Below are 19,959 nucleotides of genomic sequence, written 5' to 3' on the forward strand. Positions count from 1 at the left end.
GGAGAGGGGGAGAGAAAGAGAAACATTGATGTGAGAGAGAAACACTGATCAGCTGCCTTCTACATGCCCCCTACTGGGGATAGAGCCCACAGCCCAGGCATGTGTCCTGATAGGGAATCGAACCTGTGACCTTCTGGTTCATGGGATGATGCCCGACCAACTGAGCTACACCAGCCAGGGTGCGTAACAAGACTTTTTTAATGAAGAAAGCAGTACATTAGTTAACAGTCTGGTATCAGCTTATCTTACAACTGTTCAATTGAATTTATTGTACCTTTTGCCATGTAACTTAAAAATTATAAGCAAATACATTGATTTTTAATTTAATTGCTTCTGAGTTTCCAGTATAGTTAAGGCAGCCTGACTCCTGTATTGTACATATGATCTCTATATTTTCTTACAGAATTCCATTTTATTTTTATATTTAAGCATTTTAACCAACTAGAAGTTTTAATATACTAATTTAAGGGCTCCAACTTTATTTTCTTCCATATATCCCATAGTATGAGAATCATTTAAACCTAGCTTTCTGTCACTGAAATGTCACTTTTTAAATCATTTATTATTGACACTATTACAGATATCCCTCATTCCCCTCCCCCCTTTACACACCTCCACCCAGCCTCCACCCCCCCGCCCTCTGGCCAGCACCACACTGTTGTTTGTGACATGGGCTGTGCATATATGTTCTTTGGCTAATTTCTTCATCTTTTATCCAGTCTGCCCACTCTCCCCTCCCACACACACCCACTCCCCTGCTGGATTATGTTAAACCATACACATTAGAATTTATTTCTGGATTCCCTATCATTCCACTGACCTATTTGTCTATTCCTATGTCAACATCATATTGAATCAATTAGTGACTTTATAGTTGTGTTAGTTATGTATTGCTATATAGCATAATTAATCACAAATGTTTCAGTTTAAAGCAACATACAGCCACCATCTTACAGTTTCTATGGGGTCAGGAGTCTGGGAACAGCTTAACTGAGTCTTCTGTTTCAGGGTCTCATAAAGCTTCAATCAAGATAACAGGTAGTAGCTGCAGTCTTTCTGAGGCCTATGGGGAAGGATCTGCTTCCAAGATCACTCGATTGTTGGTATCATTCTGTTGTTTGCAGGCTACCAAACTCAGGGCCTCAGTTTCTTGCTGGTTGTCATCCAGAGACTGCCCTCAATTCCTTGTCATGTGTTCCTTTCCATAGGGCAAATCACAACATGGAAGCTCACTTCTTCAAAGCCAGCAAGGGACAGTGTCTCGCAGGAAGATAGACATTACAATCTTATCTAATGCAATCATGTACATGTATTCACATACATTTGAACACCACTGAGGTATTTTTTTAGTTATAAGCAAGCCACAGGTCCTGCACACACTCAAGTGGAGGAGATAACACAAGGGCCTAAATACTGGGAAGTGGGGATTATGGCAGCCAATTTATAGTCTGATAAATGGTAAGGCATATACTCTCCTCCCTGAATTACTCTTGATTTCTCAGGCATTTATCCTTCTGCATAAACATTTTATGTTATCAAATAACACCCCTCCCCTTAAAAATTTTCTGTTGGGATTCTATTTGGAATTGTATTAAACAAATTTTTAGAAAATTAGTATTTTATGATATTAAATCTCCCCACTCAAAAATACAGCATCCTTTAATCTGTTCAGATCAAATTTTATGACCCTCAATAAGATTCTAATTTTCTTCATATAAGAGCCTTGCCTGTCATGTTAACTTTAAGCTGAAGTTATTTGTGATTTCTGTTGCCACTGAGACTGGAATATTTTCCTCCCTCCTCTTTTCTAAGGCTCATGCTAAAATAAAGAAAAGCAGATAATTTTTGTATTATCTTGTATCCAACTACTTTCCCAAATTCTTAGTATTTTTTAAACTAGAATCCATTGGGTTTCTTAGTATAAAACAGCTATATCTGTGAAAAGAGAATTTTATCACTTCTTTTTCCAATATTGTTATTTTTTATGTTATTACACTTACTAATTAAATCAAAATCATAAATAATAGTAAGCAAGCCTCCCTGTCCAGTTCCCAACTGACTCAAATGGTTTCACATTTTACTATTTGCTTAAACGAATATTTACTGTTGATTTTAACATTTTTGAATGGAAATCACATTTATTAATTAAAAGAATAATGGTAGATACTCCACCCTCAAGGAAATGAAGCATGATTCTCCACTCCTTAAGTGTGAGCTAGGCATAGTGACTTTCTTCCAAAGAGTACAGTATGGAAAGGGGGGGGGAAGAGCAATTTTGCATTGAAAAACTTCACAGACTATTTCAGCCAGGTGATCAAGATCAATATTAACAGTGATAAGTCATGTTGATATTACATACTTTTCATATGATGTGATGAAAATGGCACATAACCTCTATAGTCTTCCTCCTCAAAACACATTAACCCACTCTAATCATGAGAAAAACATCAAATAAATCCCAGTTGAGAGACACAGTACAAAGTACATGATCTGTACTCTTCAAAACTGTTAAAGTCATCAAAAACAAAGAAAGTCTGAGAAACTGTCATAGCCAAAAGAAGTCTAAGGAGACGTGACTACTAAATGTAATGTAGTAACCTGAATAGGATATTAGGTAAAAATTCAGAAAATCTGAATGAAGCATGGACTTTAGTTAATATCTATAATGTATCAATCTTTGTTCATTAACTGTAACAAATGTACCATACTAATGTAAGATGTTAACAATAGGAGAACTAAGAATTCTGTGCACTATTTCAACAATTTTTCTGCCAATTTAAAACTGTTCTAAAATTAAAAGCTTAATTAAAAAGAATAAGGGAAGTAATCAATTCCTCTTTTGATTTTAAGTGACAGGTTTATATTTATTTATCCTAAATAGGAACACTCTTTTCCCAATGACAGGGCTAAACTCAGCAAACTAAACTTATTATATTTTTGGTTCCCATTCAAACCCTTATGGAATCCCAGCTCTCTTAGGTTGTGAACTATAAAACCTAAAAAGTGAATCATCCTTAATTTCCAGGGTAGAAATTGTTCTGATCAATTTACATGTTTAACAAATATTGACATAGTACTTCCCATGTGCAAGAAATGAAGAAAAAAGCAACACTCTACACCACAAGGAACAATGTTGCTACAACACGTGTATCAAACTTTACAAAGCAATTGAATGCCATTTAACCTTCAACACTTTACAGAGGTGTGTAAGCACAGATATTCTCAATTCTGAAGAGGAAACTGAGGCTCAGAGTGGCTCTGTGACTTGCCTAAGGTCACCTGGCAAATGCCGAAGCCAAGACTTCACATAGGACTAATTTCAGATCCCCTGCAAAAGAAAGCAATAATTAAAAGAATACCAAGTGAGTGATACAGTTTAGAATATGAAACAAAAATTGAGAGAGGAAATCTTCAAAAGCTTCATCAGAAATAGAAACTGAACACAAGTAAAGACAAGAATGTGAAAGCAATGTTTAAGAACAGTTACCATCCAGTCTCATTATCAAGCTTTGGGTTCCTTTACAACCCAAACGGGTTGTGGGAAATCCTGGTACAATCCTTGGAAATCATAAGCTCTCATTAGTGTTTGTGGAACGACAGAACAATGAACTAACTGAGGAATTCTATACATCACCATGACAATGTTTGAAGAATGGTAACTGAGATGCACAGGCCACCTCATTTCACCGAGAAGCAAGAATTGGCAAGCTGAGACAAGAATAAATGTCTCTATACTCTTGGAGTGGAGGGGAGAGATTGATTATTCAATAGGCATGATAAATAGTAACCACTAGAACCCACTTTAAACCTATCTGATCAATGAAAATTCACCTAAATCTAATTATCAATGACAACTCAACTTGCTTCAGGGAATATACTTCTGGAAGCCAACTGCAATTAGTGTCTCATAAAATTCAAGGTCAACCAATCAGCAGCAGATGTACTGCAGTGAATATTTTTCTCAAAGTCAGTCAACAATGCTCTCACCCAAATAGTCATGGTTCTAAGGCTAAGGTCACTTCTTATGCTTCTGTACCTAAAGCAACCCCTAGAGATCCAAGATGGTGGCAGACTGAGTGGAAGCTACACTAACACTCTCCCAGGACCAATTTGGATTTACAACTAAAACAAAAAAAACAACTGAAGACTGGCTGGAGAGCACCCTTATAACCAAGGAGGAAAAGTGGAGACTGCACAGAGACTGGCAGGAAGTGCAGACAGGAGACGGCTAGCTGGGCTCCCACAGGCAGCAGCTGAAGGCCTGGAGGGAGATCTCAGCTGTGGGGGTTCCCACTGAGGACTCTGGGGCCTAAAACCCAGGCTGGACCTCCCAGCCAAGAGCCCCGGAACTGAGAAAGGTGCCCACATAACATGTGGCTGTGAAAAACAGCCCAGTTTCTGTTTAGCTGCCAGGGAGAGGCAGCTAAAACTGCAGTACCTCTCTTAAAGAGCCAACGCACAACGTTTCATGTGCAGCCACTCACCTTGGGCTCCGGAGGAGGTGGAGTTGAGTGGACTGGAGCTGTGTGGGGAGAGTCTGCAAAGAGTTATTCCCCTAGACTGTGGGGGACATCTTTCTCGGGAGGGGAATTTTTGGCTTTTGCCTGGGGGGTGGGGTGGGGGAAGCAACTGCCCCACCCTGCTGGAGAGCCTCTCGCCCTGCCCAGAGGAGTTTCTACAGCCTGAGGCTTGTTAAGGGACTGATAACAACCAGTCCCCCCACCCTGTGGAGCTTCTACAGCCTGTGACTCATTAAGAGAATCATATTAATCAGTCTGCAGACAGACGCAGAACTCAGAGTGCTTTGACCCTTTGCCTGATCTGTTTTGGGACCTGGGCCTTAGAAAGGCAGACTTTGGTGTGCATCTTGGTCCTGTCCAACCACACCCAGCCCCGGCAGTGGAGACCTCAAGCCTGGGGTTGTTGATAGCCCCAAACAGGTTACTCAGGGCCAGTCACAAACTGCATCTGACATTAGCCTGTACCAAAGACCCTCCAGAAACACTGAGAGTCCTAGAAGATCTACCTAACACTTACAAACAAACCTCAAAAAGTAGCCAAAATGGGGAGACCAGAAAACAAGCCCCAAATGAAAGAACAAGAGAAGTCTCCAGAAAAAGAGCCAAATGAAATGGAGATAAGCAATCTCTCAGATATAGAGTTCAGAATACTGATTGTAAGGATGCTCATGAAAAAAAGATATGGAAACTATGAAAAATGACCAGTCAGAAATGAAGAATATCATAGCAGAAGTAAAGAATATATTAGAAGGAATAAATAGCAGATTAGAGGAAGCTGAGGATCAGATCAGTGAATTAGAAGACAGGGTAGAAAAAAATCGCTCAATCAGAGACCCAAAAACAAAAAAATAATTAAAAAACAGGAGGACAGTCTAAGGGAGCTGTGGGACAGCATTAAATGTAACAATACTTGTATTATAGGAGTGTAAGAGGACGTGGAAAGTAAGCAGGGGTTAGAGAACCTGTTTGATGAAATAATGGAATAAAACTTCCCTAACCTGGTCAAGGAAAAAGTCACACAAGTTCTGGAGGCACAGAGAGTCCCATGCAAGAAGAATTCAAAGAGGCCCATGCCTAGACACATCATAATTAAAATGCCAAGAACTCAAGACAAAAAGAGAATATTAAAGGCAGCAAGAGGAAAGCAATCTGTTACCTAGAAAGGAGTTCCCATAATGCTGTCAGCTGACTTCTCATCAGAAACTCTATAGGCCAGAAGGGAACGGCATAAAGTATTCAAGGTAATGTAAAACAAGGACCTGAAACCAAGACTACTCTATCCAGCAGGGCTATTAATCAAAATAAATGGCGAAATAAAGAGTTTCCAGACCAAAAAAAAGGGTAAAGGAATTTATCACCACCAAACCAGCATTGCAAGAAATGTTAAAGTGACTTCTATAATTAGAAGTAGAAATAAAGAGAATGAGAAGCATAGGTATAAAGAAACAAAATGTTAAGAGATAAGTATCTTTCAATAATAACCTAAGTGTAAATGGATTAAATGCCCCAATAAAAAGACATAGGGTGGCTTAATGAATAAGAAACCATGACCCAAATATATGCTGTCTACAAGAGACCCACCTCAGAACAACAGACTCACGCAGGATGAGAGTGAAAGCATGAAAAAAAAAACTGTTCCATGAAAAAAAAGCAATACTTATATCAGACAAAATAGACTTCAAAATGAAGATCATAATGAGAGACAAGAAAGGTCATTACATAATACTAAAAGGATCAATCTAACAAGAGGATATAACCCTGATAAACATATATGCACCCAATATAGGAGCACCTAAATTTATAAAAAAACTTCTAGAGGACTTTAAGGGAGAGATCGACAGCAATACAGTCATAATAGGGGACTTTAGCACCCCATTGACTTCACTGGATAGGTCTTCCAGACAAAAAATCAACAAGGAAAAGTGACTCTAAATGACACACTAGATCAGATGGACTTAATTGACATTTACGGAACATTCCACCCCAAAGCTGCAGAATATACATTCTTTTCAAGTGCACACAGGACATTTTCAAGGATAGACCACATGTTAGGACACAAAACAAGTCTCTACAAGTTCAAGAAGATTGAAATCATACCAAACATCTTCTTGGATCACAGTGGCATGAAATTAGAAATCAACTACAATAAAAACACTAAAAGACATTTAAACACATGGAGGCTGAAAAGCATATTTTTAAACAATGAATGGGTTACCAAAGAGATTAAGAAAGAAATAAAAAACTTCCTGGAAACAAATGAAAATGAACACACAACAACTCCAAATCTATGGGACACAATGAAAGTAGTCCTTAGGGAGAAGTTTATAGCACTACAAGCCTATCTCATAAAACAAGAAAAACTTCTAATAGACTCTCTAATCCTACAACTTAAAAACTTAGAAAGAGAACAACAAGAAAAGCCCAGAGTAAGTAGAAGGAAAGAAATAATAAAGATTAGAGCAGAAATAAATGACATAGAGACTAAAAAAAAAATACAAAAGATCAATGCAACCAAGATCTGGTTCTTTGAAAAGATAAACAAGATTGATGAACCTTTAGCCAGACTCATTAAGAAACAAAGAGAGCCCGGCCAGGCATGGCTCAGCGGGTGAGCATCGACCTAGGATCCAGGCAGTCAGGGTTCGATTCCCGGTCAGGGCACATGCCCAGTCTGGGGGCTCGATCCCCAGGCGGGAGCTTGCAGGAGGCAGCCGATCAATGACTCTCTCATCATGGATGTTTCTATCTCTCCCTCTCCCTCTCCTTTCCTCTCTCTGAAATCAATACAGACATATGAAAAAAAAAAAGAAACAAACAAAGAGAGAGGACCCAAATAAAGAAAATCAGAAACAAAAGAGGTGAAATAACAACTGACCCAACAGAAATACAAAGGATTGTAAGTAAATACTATGAACAACTATATGCCACCCAGCTGGACAACCAGGATGAAATGCATAAATTCCTAGAAAAATACAACCTTCCAAAACTCAATCAGGAAGAGTCAGAAAGTCTAAATAGGCCAATAACTGCTGATGAAGTAGGAGCGGTAATCCAAGGGCTCCCAGCACACAAAAGCCCTGGCCCAGATGGCTTCACAGGGGAGTTTTACCAAACATTCAAAGAAGAAGTAACACCTATCCTCCTCAAACTATTTCAAAAAATCCAAGAGGAAGGAACACTTCCAAATGCTTTTTACGAGGCCAGCATTAGCCTAATTCCAAAACCAGATAAAGACACTACAAAGAGAATTACAGGCCAATATCCCTGATGAACATAGAGGCTAAAATCCTCAACAAAATATTAGCAAATCGGATCCAGCGATATATTAAAAACATCATACACCATGACCAAGTGGGATTTATTCTAGGGATGCAAGGCTGGTAGAATATTTGCAAATCAATAAATGTGATACATAACATAAACTGAAAGACAAAAATCTATGATCATATCAACAGATGCAGAAAAAGCATTTGATAAAATCCAACACCCATTTTTGATAAAAACTCTCAGGAAAGTGGGAATAGAGGGATCATACCTCAACATAATAAAGGCCAAATATGACAAACCTACAGTCTACAAGACAGGGGTGTCCACTTTCACCACTCTTATGCAACAGAGTACTGCAAGTCCTAGCCACAGCGATTAGACAAGAAGAAAACATAAAAGGCATCCAAATTGGAAAGGAGAAAACAAAACTGTCATTATTTGCAGATGACATGATATTGTACATAGAAAATCCTAAAGAGTCCACCAAAAAACTACTAGATTTAATAAATGAGTTAAGCAAGGTAGTGGGGTACAAAATTAACACCCAGAAATTGATGGCATTTTTATACACCAATAATGAACTCTCAGAAAAAGAAACTAAAAAAGAATCCCATTTACCATTGTAACTAAAAAAATAAGATACCTAGGAATAAATTTAACCAAAAATGTACAGGACCTTTACTCGGAAAACTACAGGACACTGACAAAAGAAATAAAGGAATATATAAACAAATGGAAAAATATACCATGTTCATGGATTGGAAAAATTAACATCATTAAAATGTCCATATTACCCAAAGCAATCTATAAATTCAATACAATCCCTATTAAAATACCAACAGCATATTTCACAGATATAGAACACTTCAAAAATTTATCTGGAACCAAAAAACACCCCGAATATCCATGGCAATCTTGAGAAAGAAGAACAAAGTTGGAGGGATCACAATACCAGATATCAAGTTATACTACAAAGCCACTGTAATCAAAACAACCTGGTACTGGCACAAGAACAGACATATTGATCAGTGGAACAGAACAGAAAACCCAGAAATAGACCCACGCCATTATGGTCAATTAATATTTGATAAAGGAGGCAAGAACATACAATTGAGTAAAGACAGTCTTTTCCATAAATGGTGCTGGGAAAATTGGACAGATACATGCAAAAAAATGAAACTTGAACACCAATTTACACCATATAGAAAAGTAAATTCAAAATGAATAAAACACTTAAATGTAAGACATGAAACCATAAAAACCCTAGAGGAAAAATTAGGCAGCAAAATCTCAGACATCTCTCCTAGCAATATGTTTGCTGATACATCTCCTAGGGCAAAAGAAATTAAGGAGAAAATAAACAAATGGGACTGCATCAAAATAAAAAAGCTTCTGCATAGTAAAAGAAACCATCAACAAAATGAAAAGGGAGCCCACTGTATGGGAGAACATATTTGCCAATGACACATAGGATAAAGGGTTAATATCCAAAATATATAAGGAACTCATACAACTTAACAAAAGGAAGACAAACAATCCAATTAAAAAATGGGCAAAGGACCTAAATAGACACTTCTCCAAAGGGGACATACAAATGGCTAAGAGACATATGAAAAAATGCTCAACGTTGCTAATCATCGGAGATGCAAATTAAAGCCACAATAAGGTATCACCTCACACCTGTCAGAATGGCTCCATCAACAAATCCACGAACTGCAAGTGCTGGCGAGGGTGTGGAGAAAAGGGCACTCTAGTAAACTGCTAGTGGGAATGCAGACTGGTGCAGCCACTATGGAAAGCAGTATGGAGTTTCCTCAAAAGATTAAAAATGGACCTGCCATTTGACTCAGTGATCCCACTTCTAGGAATATATACTACGGAACCCAAAACACCAATCACAAACAACTTATGCACCCCTCTGTTCATAGCAGCACAATTTACAATAGCTAAGATCTGGAAATAACCCAAGTGCCCATCAGTAGATGAGTGGACAAAATATCTGTGGCACATTTACACCATGGAGTACTATGCAGCTGTAAAAAAGAAGAACCTTTTATCCTTTGGCACAGCATGAAGGGAACTAGAAAGTATTATGCTAAGTGAAATAAGCCAGTCAGAGAAAGACAAGTACCATATAATCTCACTTATATGTGGAATATAATAAACAAAATAAACTGATGAACAAAGTGGATCCAGAGACATAGAAGCATGGAACAGACTGAGGGATCTGAGAAGGAAGGTGGGGAGGGAGATGGGGGTGGGGAGAAATTAATCAAAGAACTTATATGTTTATAAGCATAACCCATGACACAGACATTGTGGGGAAAGCCTGGGGGTGGGATGGATGTGAGGCGGAGAGGATCAGGGGGATAAAAAGGGGACACCTGTAATATTCTCAACAATAAAGAAACTTAAAAAAAAAAAAACCTTAAAAAAAGGTGGGAAATGGGGCCATTTTAAAAAGGCTGATGTGTAATGAACAATCATGGAAATTCCCCTTGTTTGAAGGAATCCAATATATTCTCCAGTGCCAAAGGTCATGAGCTGAATTTGATTTATTAGTAAAACTTGAAATTAGGGTAAAATCTTAAATTTGTATAGTTCTTTATAGTCTTATAATGCTTTTTAAGTAATTCTATCCATTTTAGCTATTTATATTTTTCATAGCAATTATCAATACCTGACACACTATACATTTATCTGTTGCTTTCTTTATCTTTCTCCTACTGCCAAAATTTAAGCTCCACAAGAGCAGGGACTTTAGTCTGTGTTGTTCACTTCTGTATCCCCAACTCCCAGAACAATGCTTGGTTTGAGGTAGACAATAGACACTTGTTAAATGAATAAATGAGGTAAATAAATGAATAAATACTATTTCATTTGAGTCTTGATACCCCTGGGGGAAAAAGCAGGCATGTATTTCTCACCTTCTTTACTGATGAGAAAACCAAGACCTCACAACACCAAATTATTTATGATAATATGAAGAGTTAACTGAGGTCTGAGCTATGATTAAAAATATCTAATTCCTAATTCCAGGTCCCTTCTAGTATTACTTTGCTTACTTATGCAAAGGAACTAGACTGGGGTAGTCATAGATTTACTACCATCAGAGTCAGTCCATTTTCACTTTCCATGAAGATTAATGGGAGAGAGAAAAATGAGTAAGTTCATAAAAAAATAAAAATAAAGCAACCCCCAACCACCACCACACTTCCCAAAGAGATCAGCAACCTGCTTCACTCATAAACTGTGCCTGACTAGCAAAGTTCTCTTTTACTTTGGTAAGTAATGAATTCAGCTTTGTGTTTTACATATTGGAAAATAGTCTCATTTTTTGACAGAGGGCAAACTAAGATGCTTAACTTCTCAGTGTGAAGATGAACAGCAATAGATTCCCTGTAAGGGGCAAACTACCCCAAACTCCAAGAGTTCAATTAGAGACCCTTGCCAGAGATGGTTCAGTGAGTGAGAAACATGCTCGATTAGCGACATCTTGCTAGTCTTCTCATCAAACTAGCTTTATGGTACCACAGGTCAATACACAGGAAATAATTCATATGATAAGAATTTATTTATAACAAACTGAATTATGGACCATAGAGTTACCTTCCAGGAATTCGAATCACCTTGGGAATAGTTTTTAAAATTTCATACCCAGTCCACTCTCTAGATAAATTAACATTGAAACTTCACAAGATAGGATTGAACATATGTGTCTTAAAAAGCCCTTTTAGTGTTTCTGATGAGCACTCCTCTAGTTAAGCACAAACAGCAAGGTCTCCTGAGAGTGACAGGGCCATTTTGATTTACTAAGAGACACTGGAGAACTAGTCCAGACATTTGTGCAAAGCAAACAAAACCAAAAGGCCAATGCTGGATACTCCCTAGCTATCTCTAGATCCAGGAGATTCCAAATGAACCAGGTCTGCTATTGTATATTGAGTTCTCTCTGAATCAATGGTTTTCAAACCTACTTGCAAAGCCAAACCACCTAGGAGGTTACTTTAAATATACCAATGCTGGTATGCCACTCCAGGCCAACTGAATCAGAATCTGTAGGGTGGGTCTAAACATATATGTCAGAGCTCCTTAGGCAATCCTTGTGAGCAAACAGGATTCACTAATCTGCATTGCTCAACTAGTGCCTGTGCCCAACCCACCCTATCTTTTAATATAAGGCACTTGCAATTTCTCCTAAAACAGATGACCAAAAAGCCCATCATACATTACAAAAATCTCTAAAGAAAATCTTCCACAGAAATGATCCTTAATTCTATCATCAAACTATGTAACTTGCTTACATGTTAAACTGATCAAATAACCAAAGGGGAAAACAAAGAAAAACCCTCTATCTTTCCCCCCATGTCCTTTTAGATGAATATTGGGGCTCTATATAAAAGAGGGCAAAATTGCTCAGCCAAGAATGAAAAGCATTCTGCCATGGCAAAGGGGATAATAGCCCCCCTCAAAAAATTTAAGAGCAGTAATGCAATGATCTGCTTGCCAGGAGGAGATAAACCAAATGGAAGCTGCCATAATGAGACCAAAGAATGAAAGACATAAGAATATATACTTTATTTTTTTAATTTTTAAAATTTTATTTTTCAATTATAGTTTACATTCAATATTATTTTGTATTAGTTTCAGGTGTACAGCATAGAGATTAGATAATCATATATTTTACAACCTGGTCCCTCTGATATTTCAAGTACCCACCTGGCACCATACATAGTTATTACAATATTGTTGACTATATTTCTTATGCTGTACTTTACATCCCCGTGACTATTTTGTGACTACCAATTCATGAAGGGATCAAGAAGTACAAATTGGTAGTCATAAGAATATATATTTTAAATTTTTTATTGTTGACCATATTACAGATGTCCCCCATTTACTCCCCATTTGCCCCCCTCACGGAGCACCTGCCCCACCCCAGGCCTTCCCCACACTATTGTCTGTGTCCATGGGCTATGCATATATGCATATAAGTTTTTTAATTAATCTCATCCAAGAATATATTTTTAAAGTGTGTTTCAAATTGCTTTAACAGTGCATTAGTCACCTATGTCAAGGGTTTAAAATGTTTAAACAAAGATATACAGTCACAGATGACTTTTAATTCTCAGCACCTTCTGAGTTGCTTACTTAAAATAGTATATAATGCTGAACAGTCAATGAATCATAAATAATGTAGCTCAAGGTAAGGTCAAATCAAGAACTCTAGCTATAATTAAAAATGAAGAAATCAAATCCAATATACACTGGAATGAAGCAAAGAATATTTCTTTTCACAGTATTATCTAGCAATTTAGATACAGTAGATTTAAATCTTAGCTTAGAACACAAATGAGTGTTTAAAATATATTAAAAACTTACAAATCAAAACAGAATTTACCTTATAATCAGCACATTTGTAAAATTTTCCTGCTTTTTGTTGAAAAAAATTGTATTTGTCATGGAGGGATGTTTTGTTTTGTACTAAGACAAGATAGATACTTTTCTTATTCAAGTTTAACAAATTAAATTTCAATTAAAATTTTAGACAATGAAAATATATGGCAAATTCGCTGACCATAAAAATATAATAATTGAACTATCATTAAGATAAGCAAATCTTTATAAAGTCTGTATCCTATGTTTCCATACATCAATGTCAGGAACACATTTAAATCACTACAGAAATGCTGGAAATAATATTGTTTTAAAAGCCTCCCAAGTGAAGTGAGTAGAAATAAATAAATGAGTCCAAGAGTAGTCAATGCAATTTCATTTATTCATCCATTCATTAAGTAAACAACTTCCTAAGTAAACCTCCTATGTGGAAGGCACTGTTTGCTAGTCTTTAAAGCACAAGGTAACTTACTCCTAGGTGTGTTTTTCCTCTTCTTCTATAAACCTGAAAACAAAACTTAAATCAAGGAAAATCAAGGGTCCATTTACATAGAATTCAGGTGATGTTATTTAACGACAACACAAACCATCCTACCCATTTAAACACTATTATATAAAGAAGCACCTACCTTTTGTCTTCAAATAAAGACTGGTGCAACATAAAGTTTTTCTCCTTAATTGCAACTGTTGAGCATGCTCTGGTATGGTGACTCCAAACACTGGTGACTATAGTGAGTTTTGCATAATACTGTATTTTTCTTCATAGAACTTACTTCATATAAAGTTCAATAGTGCAGAGGTTGCAGGCATTGCTTACATTTTGAACCAGATAATTCTTTGTCATGAGAGGCTGATCTGTGCCTTGGAGAATATTTAGCAGTCCAGTACCTGCTAGATGTCAATAGACCCCCATCCCCAGCTGTAACCAAAAAATGTCTCCAGAACACCTCAAAGAAAGATAGCGATTGTAGACTGATGAGAATGCCAAATAAAACAAAGATCTCTCTTTCATAATTGTAGACTTCTGCTTTAGTATATGCTCAGGTATATCAACCTCTTTAATGCTACTGGTCTACCATGATTTTAAGCTCAAATGTCTTCTAGTCTTAAATCTAAACTGTGGTACAGGAAGAAAAGCATTCCTACTAAAATGATTCACAAAGAAAAAGAAAGGAAATAATCCTGCCTAATATGTCCTCTATATTCCACTTAAAAGAACACCAAGGTCATTTTTTGTTAATTAGTTAACATAACCCCAGAAGTCCTGACAAATATTTAGTATCTACTATGTGTCAGACATAGTGCTAGGGGCTAGAGAAAGGTAAATTTATCAACTGCATTTACTGAATTGGTAAATCATTCTTATAAACAGCATTTTCTTCTTGATCTTGGACTTGGCAAAGGATTCCTAGATATGACACAAAAAGCACAAACAGGAGGAAAAAAAGGTAAATTGGACTTTATCAAAATTTTAAAAAAACTTTTGTATATCACAGGACACCATCAAGAAAGTGAAGAGATAACCCACAGAATAGGAGAAAATATTTGCAAATGACATATCTGACACGAGACTTGAATCAAGAATATATAAAGGACATTTACAACTAATAAAAATAAGAACAACCTGAATAAAAAATGAGCAAAGTATACGAATAGACATTTTTCAAGGAAGATATTCAAATAACCAATGAACACATAAAAAAATACTTGACATCATTACTCATAAGGGAAATTCAAATAAAAACCACAATGAGATATCTACTAAATGGCTAGAATAAAAAAGTTGGATAATCACAAATGTTGTCAAGGATGTGGAGAAATCAGATCTCTCATACACTGGTTGAGGGAATGTAAAATGGTGTAGTCACTTTGGAAAATAGTCTGGCAGTTCTTCAAATGATTAAACACTGAATTACTTTATGATCCAGAAATTCCCAGCAAAGAGAATTGAAAACATATGTTCATACAAAAATTTGTACATGAATGTTTATAGCATCATTATTCATAATAGCCAAAAGACAGAAACAACCCAAATGTCCATCAATGGACAAATGGGTGAATAAAATGGGATACAGTCATGCCATAAAAAAGAATGAACATCGATGAATCTTAAAAACATTATGCTAAGTGAAAAAAGCCACTCACAAAAGACCACATATTACATAATTTCACTTATATGAAATGTCCACAATAGGGAAATCTACACATAAAGATAATAGATTAATGATTGCTTATCTTAAGATGGGGTGGAAATTTGGGGTAAAGGGGGGATTACAGCTCAAGGGTATGGGGTTTCTTTTTCAGGTAATGAAACTGTTCTAAAATTGACTGGGGTGATGGTTGCACATGTCTGTGAATATACTAAAAACCACTGAATTGTACACTTTAAAAGGGGTGAATTATATCTCCATAAAGTTGATAAAAATAGTATTTAAGGTACAATGGAAAATACAGCATTTGGACTATGGTTTATTAACCAAAATATCTTATTTAAAATACCTTCGCAAAAATACCAACAGCATATTTAGAACAAACACTTCGAAAATTTAGATAGGACCAAAAAAGACCCCGAATAGCCACGGCAATCTTGAGAGAGTACAAAGTTGGAGGGATCACAATACCAGATAGGAAGTTATACTACAAAGCTACTGTAATCAAAACAGCCTGGTACTGGCACAAGAACAGACATATAGATCAGTGGAACAGAACAGAGAACCCAGAAATTGACCCATGCCATTATGCTCAATTAATATTTGACAAAGGAGGCAAGAACATACAATGGAGTAAAGACAGTCTTTTCAATAAATGGTGCTGAGAAAATTGGACAGGTACATGCAAAAAAAATGAAACTAGACCACCAACTTACACCATTCACAAAAGTAAACTCAAAATGGATAAAAGACTTAAATGTAAGACGTGAAATCATAAAAATCCTAGAAGAAAATGTAGGCAGCAAAATCTCAGACATCTCTCTTAGCAATATGTTTGCCAATACATCTCTTAGGGCAAGAGGAACAAAGGAGAAAATAAACAAATGGGACTACATCAAAAAAAAACACTTCTGCACAGTAAAAGAAACCGTCAACAAAACAAAAAAGGAGCCCTCTATATGGGAGAACAATTGATATAGGGTTAATATCCAAAATATATAAGGAACTCATACAACTTAACAAAAGAAAGAAAAGCAATCCAATTAAAAAAATGGGCAAAGGACCTAAATAGACACTTCTCCAAAGAGGACATACAGATGGCCAAGGGACATATGAAAAAATTCTCAAAGTCACTGATCATCAGAGAGATGCAAATTAAAACCACAATGAGGTATCACTTCACACCTGTCAGAATGGCTCCATCAACAAATCCACAAACTACAAGCGCTAGTGAGAGTGTGGAGTAAAGGGCACCCTAGTACACTGCTGGTGGGGATGCAGACTGGTGCAGCCACTATGGAAAGCAGTATGGAGTTTCCTCAAAAGATTAAAAATTGACCTGCCATTTGACCCAGTGATCTCACTGCTAGGAATATATCCTAAGGAACCCCAAATACCAATCACAAAGAACTGATGCACCTCTCTGTTCATAGCAGTGCAATTTACAATAGCTAAGATCTGGAAACAGCCCAAGTGCCCATCAGTAGATGAGTGGATAAAAAAGCTATGGAACTTTTACAGAATGGAATACTATGCAGCTGTAAAAAAGAAGGATCTCTTACCCTTTGGGATAGAACGGAAGGAACTGTAGAGTACTATGCTAAGTGAAATAAGCCAGTCAGAGATAGACAAGTACCACATGATCTCACGTATATGTGGAATGTAATAAATATAATAAATGGATGAACAAAATGGATCCAGAGACATAGAAGCATGGAACAGACTGAGGGATCTCAGAGGGAAGGTGGGGGATTGGGTGGGGAGAGATTAATCAAAGAACTTATATGTTTATAAGCATAACCCACGGATACAGACATTGGTATGGGGAAGGCCTGGGGGTGGGGTGGGTGCAAGTGGAGGGGTTAATGGGGTAAAAAGGAGACATATTTAATATTTTCATCAATAAAGATTAAAAAAATAAAAATGAAATAAAATAAAATATCCTTGCATCTGGAGAGATCTCATTCTTTTGGCTGTGAAATAGGAAATTATTTCTGAATGCTATTTAAAGGATTGAAAATGCTCCAGATAAACGTTTCACTTAAGACTATAAAAATATTGAAAGCGGGGGAAAAATTAAAATGCAGGCATCAACGAACTTCAGAAGACATAAAATGGCATGCCTAAGGCATATTAGGGTCATTAAGTAATTAGATTCACAGGAGGTGGGGCAGGGTAGGGGTAGGAGGAAGGTAAATAAGAAGAGTTAAAGAGTTCACATGAAAAGACTCAGTCTAGAAGACTCCTTTCTTTATCAGCCTGCAGTGATGCTGAAAGAACAACACTCCTTTGTATATACTGTAAACTGTATTTTTCAGGAAGCTAAAAATAATCACCCATATGATTTGCTCCAGTAACAAATAGAAAGTCAAGTAAATACTAAGGGCCAAACACAAAGAAATTTAGGGAAAGAAACAAAAAGGTAAACCAGTTCCCAGGAATAGCTACTGGGAAGTTTCAGCAAGCAGCATTCATTATTGCCTTTTCCAGGCAGGACATAAGATGATCTGTGCATAGCTCACAATTCCACTACTGAAAAATTTCAACCTCTGTCGTTTTCAGTCCAAATAAAGTACGTTTATGTGCTTGCCTTGTGCGACACAACAGTTAATCTATCCTATCTCATTGCAGAGCTCTTGGTATGCCTGGTCCCCAGGGTCCACAGTTCACCTGACTTGAAGAATCACCAATGCCAGTGACAAGGAAATGCCCGCGGGTGTGGGGGGAGCATTAGGGATTTTTTAAAAATCCTTATTAAATTTCAGCTCCTTCCTTGATCATTACAAACAGCCTGGTTTACCATCAACCCGAGTATGGTACCTCATAGAGCACTGTACCCTGTTTCAAACCAAAATTAGGGCTATTCTGGGGGACGGTGGCAAGGAGAAAAACAACCAAAGGCAGGACTGGTTTTTCTAGAGAGCCTCAGGTTTCAAAATGACTGCCTTGGAAGCTGAAATGACCCAGATTATTGGGGAAGGCATGGAGGTGGGGGGATGATAGACATTCATTCTCCAGCAGGGTGGCTGTGGCTTGGTGTGGGAATGGGGAACTTGAGGAAAGGGGGCCCCTCTACATGGAAAGAGAAATAACGCGGAATGTTCTTTAGGTACCACCCACCCCACCAAGTGAATCACTGCAGTGTCAGCCCAGCATTGATTCCATGAATTGCCAAACAGGATGAGGTAAGGCACAGCCTTGAGCCCCCTCCCCCTCCTCCCCCGCCCTCCCCCCCCAGCAGCCCGCATTTCTCAGGGAGGTGCAATGCTCAGCCCCCCAGACCTCCACTGAGGGGCTGACGTCACCCTTCTGCATTGAGCTTCAAGGACCCGTAGCAGCATCATTTAGATGGGGAGCAGAGTTGGGGCGCTATTGCTGTCACCTAGTGGCGGAGGTCCTCCCGCAGGGCTCTGCGGCTGAGCCCACGCAATGATAGAAAGACCAGATGAAAAGCGTGAGGGTGACAGGGAGTGGGAAAAGGGTCATAAGTCCCATCTCCTGGGTCGCCAAGAAATCCCAAAGATGCCTCTGGTTTATGTAAGAATCTCTCCCCTCTGTGCGTCTTAGCGCAGCGGCGGCGGTGCCCGCTCCCGCGTACTCCCATCAGCGTACTTGGGGGCCTCTGGTTACCCTTGCCCTGCCAGGCAGGCACAAGGCTCCTGCCGCTTCCCTCTCACAGTCCCATGGGTTTGGGAATAACCAGGAATCAATCTGGGATCAAACCCTGCGCTCCTGCTCCCGCTCCCAGCTGGCCACAGGTTAGCTCCAATTGGCACCGCGAACAGGCTGGTAAGGGAGGTTAGGCAAGGGTGTCCAGAGAGGAAAATAGACGAATATACCTGCAACTTTCCCCAAAGGCGGACCCTATCCAGAGAGCTTAAAAAAAATAAATCAATGCATTAAAATTTTTTTAGAAAGGTCGACAACCTGCGGTCACCAGCACCACGCAGCCCCTTGCAGCCTATGCCTTGCGGGGTCTAGGGCCGAGCAGCCCCAACGCACCCAGCCATCCTGGAGCCCCGGCCCAGCACCCTGTGCCTGTCTCCTTAAGGAGGGGGGTCGAGATTTGATTTGGGGTTTAGGTTTTTCTTCCCCCTGCCTTTCCCGGAGCATCACGGCACGGACTGAACCACGGCGGCTCGATCACAGGGCCGGTGTGGTCACTCACCCAGAAGACGAAGGAGTAGATGATGAGGAGGGTTTTGAGACAGGTTATCACAGGTTTGGTCTCCATTCTCCTCGATGCCATACTACAGAGCTCTGGCAGCAGCGGCGGCGGCAGGCTGCGGGCGGGCGCTAGGGAGGGGGGAGGAGGCGGGGAGGGGCGGGGCGAGGCGGGGGCGCGTGCTGCGAGAGGTCGGGTTCGCGCGCAGGCGAGGCAGTGCGCGAGCGTGAGCGCGCACCTCGCGGGGCACCCACCGAAGAAGAGGGGGTGGGCAGCGACTGCGCATGCTGAGAAGGCTGCCCGCCCCGGCAAGGCTGCGCAGGCTCAGACCCCCGCTGGAGGAGAGGCTCTAGGCAGCTGGGAGGGATCACAGAGCCTGGAGGCCTGGTCCGAGGTCAGTGGCACGTAAGTTTATACTTTGTACGTAGTAGGACTTTACTTAGGCCAGCTTTCTGCACCT

General features: G+C 38.9%; 1 protein-coding gene and 1 long non-coding RNA gene across 2 annotated transcripts in view; one reads left to right on the plus strand and one right to left on the minus strand.

The window, feature by feature from the left end:
- Positions 1 to 19,885, minus strand: part of TSPAN7 (tetraspanin 7) — a 122,791-nt gene extending 102,906 nt beyond the window's left edge. The window contains exon 1 of the mRNA XM_081126025.1: positions 19,503 to 19,885. Within this exon, the coding sequence (XP_080982151.1) occupies positions 19,503 to 19,583 (81 nt within the window). The 5' untranslated portion in view covers positions 19,584 to 19,885. The remainder of the gene's footprint in view (positions 1 to 19,502) is intronic.
- The window catches only part of LOC308551474, a 41,153-nt gene continuing 40,874 nt past the window's right edge, over positions 19,681 to 19,959 (plus strand). Inside the window, exon 1 of the long non-coding RNA XR_013998028.1 lies at positions 19,681 to 19,904. This is a non-coding gene — a long non-coding RNA (uncharacterized lncRNA). The remainder of the gene's footprint in view (positions 19,905 to 19,959) is intronic.

Source organism: Miniopterus schreibersii (assembly GCF_964146895.1).
Source record: "Miniopterus schreibersii genome assembly, chromosome: X".
Taxonomy (NCBI): Eukaryota; Metazoa; Chordata; class Mammalia; order Chiroptera; family Miniopteridae; genus Miniopterus; species Miniopterus schreibersii.